At 55.4% G+C, this 15,234-nt stretch overlaps 1 protein-coding gene across 1 annotated transcript; it reads right to left on the reverse strand.

Moving 5' to 3' along the window:
* Positions 1-334: 334 nt before the first annotated feature.
* Positions 335-12,178, reverse strand: LOC115831159 (NUT family member 2A-like). Its single transcript, XM_030797767.1, is given in 17 exon segments — positions 335-374; positions 1,564-1,743; positions 1,820-1,929; positions 2,662-2,989; positions 3,401-4,188; positions 4,520-4,636; positions 5,114-5,370; positions 5,373-5,453; positions 5,894-6,009; positions 6,011-6,031; positions 6,997-7,125; positions 9,083-9,138; positions 9,140-9,459; positions 9,462-9,729; positions 10,681-10,699; positions 11,768-11,956; positions 11,958-12,178. Coding segments are annotated over 17 exon segments (3,240 nt in total).
* Between the last annotated feature and the right edge of the window lie 3,056 nt (positions 12,179-15,234).

The following is a 15,234-nucleotide window of genomic DNA, read 5'->3' on the forward strand; positions in this document are numbered from 1 at the left end:
GCCCATCAATTTCACTCTTAGGTATGTAGCCATGAGAAATGGAAACATACATCCCCAGAAAACCTTGTACACAAGTGTTCTTAGAAGTATTATTCACAATAGCCAAAAAGTGAAAAAAACCCAAATGTTCTTAACTGATAAATGGATAAATTTTAGTATATCCATTAAGGGAATATTATTCAGCAACAAAAAGGTCTGATGTAATGATACATACTAAAAACTTAGATGACCTTGGAAATATTATTCTAAGTGAAAGAAGACAGATGTGAAAGACACACATTGTATATTCCATGCACAGGGCATCATGCGATGCTGAAGTTAGAATCAAAGCGGGCTACAAAGGGCAGCCACTTGGATCAAGTCCATCCTGGTAGCTGTCAGAAAGCACAGCATGTTCACTAACAGGGGCCGGCCTTACTCAGGTTGTCAGATGGAGTTTCCCAGGAGGCTGTGGCTTCTTCAGGGATCTGTCATCCAGTGGTGAAGGGAGGGGTCTCTGGAGGCAAACCTGCCTGGGGCCGCCCCAGCCGCACTGGATCCCACCTGGGTGCGTGAGCAGGGAGGCCAAGCCAACCAAGAGCCTCAGCACACCCCCAGCACCTGCTGTGAGCAAGCTGCATGGCTTCCCCAAGCATGGACGGGACGACATCATGGGTATTTACAGATTTCTTTTCACTGCGTCCCAGGCTCTCCTGGTTCATGTGTGATACACTGCACTTGGGGTGGAGGTGTGCTGACAGTTGCAAAGGGCCAAGGCTTTCTTTCCCGTGGCTCTGATGCACGGTTTCCAGATACCAGTCATGAAGGAAGTTCTTCAGACTATGGACCTTGTCCTAGTCACATAGGGATGCTAGGACAAAGTGCCATAGACTTGGGGGTGGTGGCACGTATTAAAAAAGGAAATGTATTTGTCACAATCTGGAGGCTGGAAGTCCGAGGTTAGCATCCCAGTGGACGAGGTTCTGGTGAGGGCTCTCTTTCTGGCTTGCAGATGGCTGCCTTCTCACTGTGTCCTCGTGTCAGGGAGAGAGAGAGCTCTGGGGTCTCTGCTTCTTACCAGGGCCCTAATCCCATCATTAAGGCCCCACCCTCATGGTCTCTTCTAACTCTGAATAACTCCCAAAGGCCTCATCTCCAAATACCATCATGTTGGGGCTTAGGGCTTCAGCACAGGAACTGGGGGTGGGGGGAACGTGTGTTCAGTCTACTAGAGCCCCCCAGTCAGCCCTACTGTGCCCTTTTAGGGGCAGATTGTAGGGCTCAGGTGGGACACAGAGGTGGAGGAAGCACAGGTTCTGCCTCCTAGGAATGGCTCAGCCAAAACAAGGACAGGGACAGTGGGATAGACAACAGCCAGGGGGGTAACCAGCAGGAGCCCCAAGGTGTCGCTTTCACCCTTTGGTGAGGAAGTTGGCTGGGCACCCACACACGCTAGAGTATGGATCATCCCTTCAAACACGGCTCACTTAACATTCCTAAACCCTGCAAAGGGGCAGTGCTACCTTATCTCCTGAGGATGGCCCTGAATGTAGAGGAGTCACAGGAGCTGCCCACATCACCCACCAGTGACTCTTCACTCCCCACATTTTCCCTGAGGGCCTGATGTCCACTGAGCTGGGGAAGCCCTGCCAAGATAAACTCTCCTTCCCAAAGGCCACAGAAGACGGCAGGCCTCCGACACTGCCCACATCGAGCAGAAGGGATGGGGTAGAGGGGCATCTGTCCGGCTGACTGCTGTGTTCTCTAAGCAGATGGGGCCAGAGAGGACTCAAACATGGCTCCCTTTGTCACTTGGCTGAGGGGCCAGGCCACTGTGTACCGGACAGCTTTGCCCCACCAGCCTCTGCTGCTGGGCCAGCCCCCAGCGCCATGACCACAGCTCTGCATGCAGGCAGTGCTGGGACCAGTGCCCTGGCAGTCACAGGGGTCCTGAGCCAATAAGGGCCCTGGAATCACAACTCAGACCGTGGAGAAGAAGGTGTTGGCCAGGAGGGAACCAGGGTGGGTGCCGGGTCCTGTCCATGCTGGGATCTGCGATTCTAAGAGGTGGGTTAGGGGTAAGGGGGGCAGAAGTTGGCCCATGGGGTGAGGGGAGTTCAGCAGAGATTGGGAGGACAGGGCAACCTGGGAAAGAGCAGAGCATCCTCCCCAGCCTCGGTCCCTCTCCTGATGCAGTCCTCATCTCACTCACAGACTCTGGAAGTCTCCCTTCGGTGAACACCTAGCCCCCGACTCCCAGGGCACTTCCCAGACAGCCAATGCCACATCCCAGGCAGCCCCTGCTCTGCCCTTGGGGTCTGTGCCTGCAGAAGGGCGGCTGACCCTCGGCCCCTCTCGGCCTGGGGCCCAGCTCCCCCTGGCCCTGGAACAAGCAGACACACCCACCCTGCGCCTGGTGGGCTGGTCATGCTTGTTCCCATTGGTGATGGTGTGTTGGGAGGGAACTGTTTTAGAAGCCAATGTAAATCTGTGTCTACATCAATTCCACATGAGTTCAGTCATCATATGGGAAGGGAATCATAGCTGTGAGGGGCTCCATGCAGGACCTTGAGGGCCCCGAGGCCAGTCCCTGTGGCCACAGCAAGGAGCATCTGCTTCAGCTAGTTGGACAAGACTCTCTCCTGCCCAGAAACAGGCAGAGCGACTTCCCCTGCTCCCCACCCATCGTCGTATCCCAAACACACTTGTGTGGACGGTCATCTCAACGTCTCCCTTCAGCCCAGTGCCCGTGCTCTTCCTGATGAGGGTTAAGCAGGAGCAGCCTCGTCTCCCCATGTCCATGTTGCAGGCGGCTGCCTTCTGCTCACCTCCACTGAGCACAGCAAGAGCCAGCCAGCTGTCTCCAATCCCAGGATTTTCCAGGGATGCTGATAATGATGGGAGGCCCCAAGAAGCCTCCCTAAAGCAGGCAGGGCCTTGTGAGTGGGTGGTGGGAGGGATCAGGGTTTCCTCAGCATCTGTCAGTCCCTGGAGCATCTGAAGGGGCTCCCTACACCAGGAGGAAAGAGTGGGGCCGTTCCCTGTGGGTTCCCAGTGCCTGGCATCTGCCAGTTCCTCTGCCCTCCCTCACAGACACCCTCCACGGAGCAGCACAGCGCCAAGGGCAGAGGCAGCAGCCCCGAGAGCATTTTCCAACACAATTACATTCATTCACATTTACACACGAGGCCCCCAATGCACTGCTTCCCACCCCCACTCCCCAGCCCCTTCCCCCCAGCCCCTCCCTTCCTGCCCTCCCCGTTCAGCCACCCTCTTCCTCCCTCCCTCCCCTCCCCTCCAAAGCTAAGGCCCAGCAAGATCAGCACTGGGGGAGAAGAAGCTTTTGACTGCTTTGGGGCATCGGATGCCAGAGCCCCACCCTTGGGGATTGGCCCCAGAGAGCCTGCCCAGAAGCCCCTACTGGGGGCCACAATGCTGCTTCTTCTCCTTCCTGGCGACCAAGGGGTCACCTTTTCTCTTTTGAGACCGTGAGGGGCCACCCAGCCCCCAAGCCAGGGATTGCTCCCCAGAGACCCTGAGCCCAGGCCCTGGGTGGGGTGTCTCTTCAGCAGGGGATGGGCTTCCCAAGAGAGGTCGCTTCTTGGACTTGGTGGCAGGAGATGGTGCTAGGCTGAGGTCTCTTCTCTTAGCAGATGGGGGCTGAAGAGCTCCCTGGGGTCCACACTTTTCTGGGCTGAGAAGGCCCGAGGCAGGGACAGGGCTCTGGGATAGCCACCAGGGCAGCAGCTTGTGCTGGGAACCCAAGAGGAAGGCCAGGCTGGGAAGCTCCTCCTCCTCCTCACTTGACCCCTGAGCCAGCCCATGTGACTCCCTGACAGGAGACCCTCCAGGCAGATCCAAGGCATCCTTGGTACCCAGGCCAGGGCAGGTGGGTCTGTGGTCCTGGGGAGGAGAGGTTGGCCGGGCAGCCCTCAGCCCAGGGGGATCCTGACACCCCAAAAGCACAGCAGAGTGTTTGGACCTGGCCATGCCAGTGTGTGCTCTGCCTCGTCCCTGAGGGTCCCAGGCAGCCATCTGGGGTGGGCAGGTTTCCATGCCAACCCCTTGTTGGGGGTCAGGGACGTCTCTCTCTGCTCCTTGGCCAGCTGCAAACTCGGAAGAACTAGAGTCCAACCGGGCCACGCCATGACCAGGGGCTGCCCTCACATGCTGTTTCTCCTTCCAGGGTAGGAGGTGCTTCTCCACTAGCTGCGGGAGGAAAGGGGGCACTTACTGGCGCTGCCCCAGGTGAGCAGGGCCCAGGGTGGTGGAGACCAGGGCACTTGGGCGGGAGGCAGGGAAGCCTGAGGCAGCTGGGCTTTAAGTCAAAGAGAAAGGGTGTGGCTCTGCTGGGCATCCCGTTGGGCCTCACGACAGCTTGCATGCTGACTCCCTTCCCTGGCTCCTTTCCATCCTACTCCCTCTGAACCTGCATCTTCCCACCCTGGAGTGGCTCCCCAAGAAGCTCGGCATCCCTAGCCGGGGGGATTAGACAATCAGGTGGGCCTTGTGTGCCGGGTCCCTCCTGCCCCTGGGGTACCTGGGCAAGGGTGAGTCCTTCCTCCTGCTCCAGCTCCTGGCTTAGGGCAAAGAAATCCATCTGTGGATCTGGGGAAAGCAATTCTTCCAGGAATCGGGGGTGAAGGACGGCCTCCACCTGGAAACAGAAGGAAGAAGGCATGAGCCTCCTGGGAAGGGAGTAGCCTGGAGCCAAGGACACCTGGAGGAGATGCAGAAAGCTGCCAGTGCCCCATCCCCACCCTCCTGGGGCTGTCTCATATCATGGCGACCACCAGCTACAGACACAGACCACAGACCTGGTAGCATACACACACACAGACAGAGACATACAAACCACACACAGACACACAAACAGATGCACATATGACACAGGAAAAGACACAGACATAGGTAACATACACACTCCACACTCACACCCACACAGACACACAAAGACACACAGTAACCACAGACACAAACACACAGCAACACACAGCAACACACAGACACACACAATCACATACACAGACACTCAAATCCATGGAAATACACACACTGCTGAATAGCTAAGGAACAGAGCTTAATTCCAAGGACCTGGGAGTGCCACCCCCTGGATCACCCAGTCCAGCCCCACCTTGGTGGCAAAGTCTTTCTGGGAACACAGTTTGTCAATGTAGCTCAGGAGGCCCTGGTCTGGGGGCGTCCAGTCCTCTTCCTGTGGCTGCTTCACTTCGCCCTCTTCCCATTGTTTCTCAGGCTCCCCCGTGGCCCCGAGGGGAGGCCCCAGCAGCTCCTCCATGATGTCCACATGCTCCTGCACCAGTTCTGGGGGAATCTCATCAGGGACCTCGGTCTCTGCTGGTCTCTGGGGCCTGGGTGGTGGCAGGCGGCCTTGGTCTCCACTGGCCTCTGGGGTCTGGGTGGTGGCAGGCAGGCAGTCGGGGCCTTGGGGCCGGCCTTGCTGGGAAGGTACACTGAGGCAGAGAGGGAGGAGGACGGGCGTGGTGAGGGCCGCTCCTCCTGCTTGCACCACACAGGGGAGGGCAGGCTTGGGGATGTGAAGTGGGTCCCAGCCGGGTAGGACCACCTGAACCACAGCGCCCCTGGAGGAGGCAGGAGGGGCACATCTGAGACAGCATTGCTTGGGAAGAAGTTTGGAGCCACCAATATGCCGTGTTCTCTCCCCGCTCATCCCTACTTCCTGGGCAGAGCATATGTGGAGTTTTGGACAGGCGAGGGGAGAGAGTAGCTAGGAAACTTGACCAGGTCGATACCCAACATGTGCTCCCAGAAGCTGTCCTGTTGGAGGGAGCAAATCCCCTTCTTGAAGGGAAGCATGGGGTGTGGGGACAGTGGCCTCCCTTGGCCCCTTTGGCCTTTGCCGTGGCTCCCGTGGGAATGTGGGAAGCCATACCTGGCTGCTTGACCACCTCAGGGGCCAGAGGTCCTTGGGGTTCAAGCCTCGGTGTGGCTGGAGGAGGCAGGCACTGGGTCCCCTTCATCCATTGCGATTTCTGAATCTGCATCTCTCTCAGCCTCAAACTCCAGGAACCTGGGGGTGAAGGAGGCCCAGGCTGTGCTGAGAGGGTCCAGGCCCCCTCCCCCCAGGACCAGGCAGCGGCCGAGGGCAGGGATGGGAGGGAGTGCTTTGGGTGGGCTGTCCAGGCCCTCACTGGGTCCCATCCCCCAGTCCCAGGAGGGAGCTGCTTCCAGAGTTCTGGGCTCACCCTCCCCCACCTGGCCCCTGCAGAGCCCATGGCATCAATGGGGCTTCCTGACTAAAGTCAGGGCCACGAGGTCCAGGAGGGTCCCGGAGGACCCCTCATCTGGGTTTCAGCTGTCCAGGGGTGGGGTGTATGGCAAAAAGCATCAGGGATGATGCCCAGATGCAGGAGTCCTGAGGCTGGGACTGTGGGCCCCTGAAAGATAACCCAGGGGCACGAGGCCTGGGAGACCCCTGGTCAGGAGGAAGCAAAAGCTGAGCCCAGAGGACAGGGCCCCTTTCCCCTGAGGCTGCTGTCTGTCTGTCTTCATGGAGGGGACTGCCCAGGAGCAAAGGTGGTCAGGCCAGAGATGAGTCTCATGGTGTCACGGGCGCAGGTCTCCCCAACCCAACTCCCTGGCCAGGCTGGGATGGGAGAAAACTGACTTCTGGCCACTGCTGTCAGGAGCCTGCATCCCACTCTGTTTTAGTCACTAGCGCCCCTTCTCCCCATCCCCACAGCTGGAGGTGACCCACTTTGGGCTGTGATGCTGGCTGCTCCCACCATGACCTCCCATGTCAAGGCAGGGGTTGGCCCCAGGCCAGGCAGGGGGTGCTTCCCAATACGGCAGGACAGAGACCCCAGAGCACTCTAGGTGCCAGAAGCAGCTTCCTGAGGGGCCAGGGCCCAGAGCGTCCTGTGTTTGTCCACACCCTCCTCATGCTCTACGTTGAGAAGCCACCACAGCCACCGGGCCTCTGTCATTCACTGTCACCCTGCCATGTGGGCCCTGCTCCCAAGACCCCAGACTCACTTTTCCACTATCTTGTAGAAGATCATCCGGTCAAAGTTGCTCGTGTGCTGCCATTCCCCCATGGCCCGCCACAGTCCCTCCTCCAGGGTCATGGTGGGCTTCCACCGGGCCAGGGATCGGAGAACTGGGCTGTAAACCAGTGCAGTCAGTCCCAGTCTATAAGCCCACCCTTCACCCCAAGCCCACCTGGTCCCAACACCTGGCCCCTGTCCTCCCCACACCTGTCCTGCCATCTATCCCTGTCCTGTTCTCTGCCATGTGGGCCCCTCAGGCCCCAGAACATGCACCCCAAGATCAAACATCAACACAAGCTACTGAGTGGCCTCTCCGACTGCCCCTCGAGTCCTCGGTGTTGAGAAGCGAACCCAGTACTATGGGTGGAACATGTGTGTCCCCAACATGCCTGTGCTGAAGCCCTCAGCACCAGTGTGTCAGTATTTGGAGGCAATCAGGGTCAGAGCAGGTCATGAGCGTGGGTCCCAGGCATGGAATCCAAGCCCCGATAAGGGCAGGAAGAGACACCAGGGCTCTTGCTCTCAGCCACAAGGAGACACAGCCAGAGACAGCTCTCTCCAGCCAGGAGGAGGGCCCTGACCAGACACCCAATCTGCTGTCACCTTGATCTGGGACTTCTGGCCTCTGGAACTGGGAGACATGAATGTGTCTTGATAAAGCACCCAGTCTACGGGATTTGTTACGGCAGAGCCTGAGCTGACTGAGACAGCGTGCACACAGAATGACCTGGGGGCGAGGGTTAAAGTGCAGGTTCCAGGGCCCCAAGACTGAGCATTTAACCAGCTTCCTGGGGACTCTGGAGCAAGGCAGCCCCTAGGGACGTAGCCTCAGGGCCCTGGAGCATGAGGAGCAGGAGCACATGTCCAGAACCAAAGCAGAGCGGTGTCCAAGCCACTGCAAGCAGCAGGTGCAGCTCCCCACATTCCCACAGGAGCCATGGCAAAGGCCTGGGAGCCTGGGCAGCTCCACTCCAAGAATCAGGGTCCCCAGTGCACCCGGACTCCGCTCCAAGGGGGAATGCAACCAGTTCCAGTGTGTGGGGACAGTGAGATTATTGGGGATGAAGATGGGGCCGCCTTCCACCTACACCCCAGGCAGGGGACTTCCCTAGGGGAACAGCCAGTGTGCTGCACGGTGGATGTGCTCAAGCTCCCGTTTGCTCATCAGTGGGAAACACAGGGTCACAGAGGCGCCGCAGGGTGGAGAGAGGCCGGGACTGGGAATGAAACCACAAACTCTCCCAGATGCTGACGTTGCTGCCTCACAGTCACCACAGTCCACGGCCCTGCGCTGCTGGGCTTGAGGTGCACTCAGAGCTATCACTGGAGCCTGTGGCTTTGGGGAGTGCTCTCCTAGATGGCCTAGTCCTGATAATGATAGTAATGGGGACAGTAATCATAATTGCTGTCATGTAATGTGTCATAGCATGTGCCAGGCACTGTGCTATGCCTGTCATATGTGAGTTCAAGTTATCTCTTCGCCATCTTCTGAATGAAGCATCATTGTCCCTTTTTCTAGGTGGGACTGAGGGTGAAGATGCAAACACCTGCCCAGCATCGACCCCAGTGCAGAGCCCAAGACCATCCCCCTGTGCAGGCTCCACCGCCTCTGTGCTAACTGGACCTCAGCAGAACTGCGGGTATGTGCCAGGTTCCTGCTGGGCCCTGCAGCTCCTCCATCCAGCCCCATGTGATGGGCTCCTGGCCATCAATACTGGGTTAAAGGGGAGGCACTGGGGTGTGTACTCAAAGACCTAAACCCAAACCGTAGCTCACATCACACCAGGAACCCTCTCTGACCTGGGTCTTCTGTAAACATTGTTGTGAAAATTATTGAAAGTAAAGATTGGCTGGACTCACGGGACAGTGACGGGAAGTTGAGATGAGGCCCCTGACAGTCTGTCCTGAGCCGCAGCCAGATTAATGTTGTTGAAAATGTACCTTCCCTAGTGCAACCCATCACCCTCACAACCGCCCTGCAAGCTCCCCTGAACAGCGTGACCTCCTGTCCATCCAGCAGCCTCTTTACATGTGAGCTGCAGGACCACCTCTGGTGCCCCTAGGACACTCACATGAGGAAGGAGGAAAGCGCTTCGGTGTCAGGACTCTGGGGAAGGTGCCTTCGGGACCAGGGGCTTGTAGTGCTGCCAGAGTCGGAAGTTCTCATAGACACTCTTGGGGTTACAGGAGTCACCTGGTTGGGCCTTGGCCTGGGAGGAAGCCAGGCTGCCCTCTCCACCAGCCCCTTGTGGCCATGGCCCAGCATTCCCTTGGGACACGATGGGGAGCAACTGGGCAGCCGGTGGTGGTGGTGGTGGTGGAAGAGGAAGGCCCTGGGACCAGCCTCCCTCACAGGCCTGGGTGCCTCCAACCACCTGGGCAGCCATAACAGGCACCACAGGAGCAGCTGCCAGGAGTAGGGGAGGTGGACACGCGACACCTCTGCAGAGGGCGCCTGCCAGATGAGGGGGGCCTGAGTTAGGACCAAGGTCTGTGCCTCAGGGGCCTTCACAGGCCCCACCTCTGTCCTCATCTGGACAAAGACGTTGGAAGCCCCAGCCCCACTCAGGCCGCGGCCATCCTGTCCTGCCACCAGAGGTGTGCTGGGGAAGGCAGACAGCACCAGAGGGCCGCCTGGAGGAACCCCTGCAGTCACAAGGGGTGGCCTGTGTGCTGGGGCAGGAGCAGGTGTGGTGAAGGGCAGAGCTGTGAACACAGACTGGGTATGCTGCGGAGACAAAGGAAAGAGGTGAATGGGCTGGGGTCTCCAGGTCCACACTAGTCACTGGGGAATCAGAGGGGAGTCCCAACAGTTGAGGGCGTATGACAGGGAAACTCTGCAGCTTGCAAGTGTCCCTGAGTGTGCATCGGATGTTCTGTTCCTCCACGGAGAGTCGCTCCACTAGAGAGCCTGGCCCCGGTCACCAAGACTCCCTGACCCCTGTCTCCCAAGAAGTAATAGCCAAGCCTTCGCTGCCTGAGGGTCTCCGTCAGGTGTCCCTGGCAGACGCTGTCAGCCTCACAGGCATCTCCCAAGCCATGGGTCAGGGATGAGTCTCTCAGCGGCTTGGTGGTCCTCCGCGTGCTCAGCAACAGGTGAGGGGCCTACCCCAGGGCAGTGCTCAGCACTCAGAAGGCCGATAGGAAGCCAGAAGCTTCCGAATATTATGGTCCCATCTCCTCTTCAATCATCCTTTTCCTGAAGCTCTTGTAAACCCCTTTCTTTCCTAGCTCAAACACAACAAAAGAAAACCACTGGATGGAAATCTTTCCCAAGCCAGCGCCCTAGGAACCCTGAAGATAATCCATAACTCATCACGCCCAGCATGTAAGTGATTGTCCTGGCACCACCCACAGCAAGTGCTAAATAGGGGTCGGATTCAGGCCACCCTTTCCTCAGTACTCGATGGTCCCGGCTGCCACTCAGGAAGCTCTGTTCCCAGGAAGAAAGTCTGAGAGGCAGTGGTGGAGTCCCCTGGGATAGAGTCACTGCATAGCTAGCAACAGCTGCACACGATTAGAACACAGCCAGCAAATGGCATGCAGCAGGGCTATCAGGGGAGGTGTCTAGGGATTTTCACAGCTGCTGGTCATGTTACAATAGGTAGTGGGACAAGGAGCCCATCTCTGGGCCTTCTCCTTTGAGCTCCCAATAACTGAATATAGTGACCAACCAAGAACCAGGGGTTCTTGGGCCATGGGCCAGGTGAGGCAAAGTTGTCTGGAACTCATCCCTGTTCACTAGGACCTCATGCAGTCTCTAGTCAAGGGGAATAAGGAATACAGCACATGCACCGCATCATTCAGGACACATATCCTAACTTAAATAATAATTATAATAATAATAAGAGAACCATCTTCCTATTTGTGCGCTACTCTCCTTCCTCTACTGAAAAGGAAACCAGCCTTTCCAGACCCTTCCACTGAGAACCAGCAAGAATCCACCTGTCCCCTGTTCATGAGGTAGTATAAATGGAACAGGAGCAAATTCTTCATCTCCACAGTAACACAAAGTGCAGAGGACAGGCCATGAGCTAGCAGACAAGAGGAAGTGGGTCTGAAGACCTGAGTTTCCACAAAAGGGCAAACAATTCAGAACAACTCAGGAAACCCAGGCCCTGTGTAGCCTGAACTTCCCCATCTGCCCCCACCCCTATTAAATCAAAGCCAACAGCTACCTGAACTGACAGAGAAGCCATCTCTGGGGAGAGAGCTGAGGGGCTCTGGGCTGTGGCAGTTACAGTAGCCCCCAGCCTCGCCCACCCAGAGGCTGTCACTACTTGCTCTGTCGCAGCCCACCCACCCAACAGTTTCCTGGCTGAGACCACTTCTCCCCACTCCTCCCTAAGATCTAGAAAACTCCAGTCCAAATCCCTCTGAACACCATGGAAGGGCACCTTCCAGGTGCCTGAAGACACGGCACAGGGTTCAGGCTTGCTGTCATCCTCCTGGGGCCACCAGCACAACACCATCCCACCACTCCCTACAAACACACAATGACGTGACCTGTCTCCTTCTAGAAAGGAGCAACCCATCCACTCTGTCCTTTCCCCTACACGGTGTATTCCCCCAGGCATCTTGGTCCACCTCTAAGGAGCCGTCCTCCCTAAACACAGACTCAGGGTGCCATGGCCATCCCCAGGTGTGATGTCTTTGGGGACATCCAGTTGCTCCCTCCCTCCTCAACATCAGCCCTATCAACTGTCCCCAGGGGCAGTGTCAAATTTGAATTCCCAAGGAGTTGAGGCATGGCAGACTCGGATAATGCCCTCATCCCTACGGGCTCACCTCCATTTGAAGCCATCCCCTCAGGCTGGGCACTGACAACCGCTGTCTGGCAGTTTCCGCAATGAGAAAAGTCAAGGGTAAGACCCAGAGAGTGACCTGGCTCAGCAGATGCTCCTGAGTCCAACTGGAGCAGGTAAAATTTGAAAGTAAACAGGTTTGGAACATAGGACCCCAGACATTCTGCAGAGGGGGAGGGGCAGTGGGCAGCTGGTAGGGGTGGGGGACATTCTGTGAAGGGCTTCGGCCATTAGGCAAGAACCTGAGTTTCCTTTCCAACTGGAAGGCAGCAACAGAGATGGTGTGTGCCTCTTTAGGCAACTTTTAAATTGTCCTTCTGACTCACAGCAAAAGCTTCTACCTGATGTCCCCTTTACTTCCATTCTTTATCGACAGACCTACTTTTATGCCAATCAACCCATGCTCCTTCCCATTTTGGCTCTTTCCCATTCTTGATGAATTTCAACAGGGGCTGCACTTCGTGAACAAAATTCAAAATATGTTTTCAGTCTGAGAAATACAGGGGTTCTTAGGAAGGCAAGGGGACTGGGTGTTTGAAATCAGGATGGTCTCAGCCGATCCAGGCTATTAGGTGGCTGTGTGCTCATCATTGTTTAGGAAGCAATCCTTGTGCCCCCAGGTCATGTGTGTTGCTGGAATCTCTGTCCACACCAGCAGGCCAGCCTTACTTCCCAGCCCCTTTGCTGGAAAGCCTCAGTCCAGGAAAGAGTGGCTACACGACCTACAGCACTGAGACCAGAAATCCTTTCATTTTGTTTCCCAGCATATTGTGATGATGTTAAATGTTTATTTTTTATCTTTTGAATGATTTTAATTTAACCAAGCAATACTTTTCATGGCTCCAAATTCAAATGTGCACAGTGGAATAGGCAATGACCAGCCTTCCTCCCATCTCTTTTCCCTGGCCACCACATTTTCTTTCCTGGAGGAAACAGGTGTTATCTGATTGTTTCTCATCTTCACTGAAACACACCCTGGCTGGCCTCTCTCAGCTCACTGTTGGCCTCATCTTCACCATACATTCTTGCTGTTTGGAATCCAGTGTCATCGTATGTGGTTCTCTGCGTGGGAATTATTGTAGCCTGTCTTTAAAAAAAACTTCGTTCTCATTTCCACACTGAGAATCACTGTCCGTTTATTAGTGTCAAAATGACAGGAAAGAGCACTCATGTTCTGTGTTGCGAACATGGGGAGTGTTAGGAAACTGGTCAAAGGAGATAAGGAGTGAGTACGCAGAGCACAGCAGCAAAATCTTCTGAGACACACATGTCACTCCCTGCTGGGCAGGGTAATTTTGCATGATGGGAGGGTGTCGGGGAAGGGAAGAGGCCTTCAGCCAGACCGGTGCACACTGCGAACATTCACTGAAGCACATCCTGTTGGCACTTACAAAGCATTTGCCCCTTTCGAAGACATTTGGACTCAAGAAGGCAGAGTTGCAGGAAAATGTAACAGGGGCCACACTGCAGGGGTAGGTGGCGGATTGCAAGTCTCAAGCCCAGGGTTCTCCCCTCCTTGCCCCAGTTGTGTGAGAAAGTCATTTCCTAACTCCCGTCCAATATCCTCATGAGTTCTCGGTTTTGTCCCAACTCTAAACCTGAATGGTCCAGCAAGCATTTCTATGAAATGTCTCCACAGTGGCCACTGGGAGGGGAGTGACCTCCACGCAGTGCCTGCCTGTCTGGGTGCTCTCAGGCCTTTTGTCCTCTGAGACAGAATTGCCTTCTTACATGCAGCCCTCTTCTGCTGTGCAACTCTACCTCAATCGTAGCTGAGAAGATCAACAGAGAGCAATTCAAGCAAAATCATGGTAAACTTACCAAAACAAAACAAAACCAAACAAACTGTAAACGCTTTGGAGATCTTTCTGAGGACTTGATCTTTTATCACGGGGCAAACTTAAATGATTTTCAATCACTAACTTCATCTAAGAGGGATGTTGAAGCAAAATGTCATACTCAGATACTGAAGAAGAGCAGAATTATTGGTTGCTTCCTCCCTTGTCAAGTCAGTCAACCGATGCTTTCTCAAGATTCTCACACATGGCTTTGATACAGGATTTGAATGAGTCTTTTTCTGAGCCAGTGATACAAAAAATATACTGTGGAACATTGTCTTGTCTTAATTCTGCAATCGCATCTGTGCATGTTTGAAGTCCTAGACCCCAGGAGGAGAGACAATCAAATTAGACAAAGGTAATTTGTGAAGACTGGCCATGGGAGGTGGTGGCTAAAAGTCCTCCGGCCCCTGCTCTCTGAGCATCCCCACAGAAAGTCCTGGGCCGCACTGACTGCTGAGAAAGAACATCTCAGGGCTTGGATCCCCTGTTCAGAGGACACATGCTCTTCCACCCAGTAGAGGAATGGCGGCTCCATGCTGTGTCCTGCAGAGCTCTCAGTCTCTGCACTTGAGGCCCTGGGCCTGCACATACGTGAAGGCTCTTCGGTGTTATCACGTGGAGATAGATGATAGGAATCCTGCAAATGAGCAGAAAGGATGTGACAATTAAAGTTTTTTCTGAAGCTATTACAAACTCAAGTCAGTGAGTTGCTTCTCTACTAGTTTTTTATTGCCAACTGGAATTCTGCACTGTGTTGAAGAGTCAGGGGTGGGGGAGCCTGGAATTGTTCCCTTACTATCTGCTGCTTTATCAACTGAAATTGATGAAGGCTACAACAAAAACATTTCTAGAAATCATTTGAATGCGGTAGCAAAAACTCTGGGAATGGAGTCAGAAGAAAGTATATTTTGGAGTGTGTTTTCAGGTCTAAAATTCTTTGCCAGAAATATTCTTTAATGGACTCTCCAGACTGAGTAGGAAAACAGGGCATACTATTTTTTGAAAGGCATGAGCAGGAATGAAATAAATGCCGTCCAAAGGGAATGCTAAGACATGCAATTCGAGGATACTTTGCTTTAGGATAAACCCTCCAAAGGTAAACCTTTCAGCAAGGGTGTTACCTAAGTGCATGGACTGCAGGTTTGTATTACCGAAAATTAGGAGAGGTCGTTGGGGACGCGCTGGTTTCTCAGAGGCACGGTCATGGAGTTTCCAATGAGGAGGCGTTGTCTGGCCCCAGGAAGCGCCCAGGTGCCGCCTCCCTCCATTTCCCCATCTCCACCTGGGCCCTCCCAGGGCGGGCTCCTGGCCTGCCCCGTGCGCCTGCGCGCGAGCCTTGAGGCGGGTGGGGTTCCAGCGCGAGGCCGGCGGCATTCAACCGCTCCCAGCACGGGTTGCCGGCGGTTCATGGCAGGGAGACGCGCAGCGCGAGAGCAAAGGGCGGTTACCCAACGGCCTTCGCTCTCATGGCGTCCTACTTCGTGTTACCTAAAGCCAAGGGCGATTAGAAGGTAATCGCCTCCTGGTCATGCTCCCACTGGTCACCAGTGTCCGCGGGGCGACCCCACATTGTGACCA

This window comes from Nomascus leucogenys, chromosome 18, assembly GCF_006542625.1.
Source record: "Nomascus leucogenys isolate Asia chromosome 18, Asia_NLE_v1, whole genome shotgun sequence".
Classification (NCBI taxonomy): Eukaryota; Metazoa; Chordata; class Mammalia; order Primates; family Hylobatidae; genus Nomascus; species Nomascus leucogenys.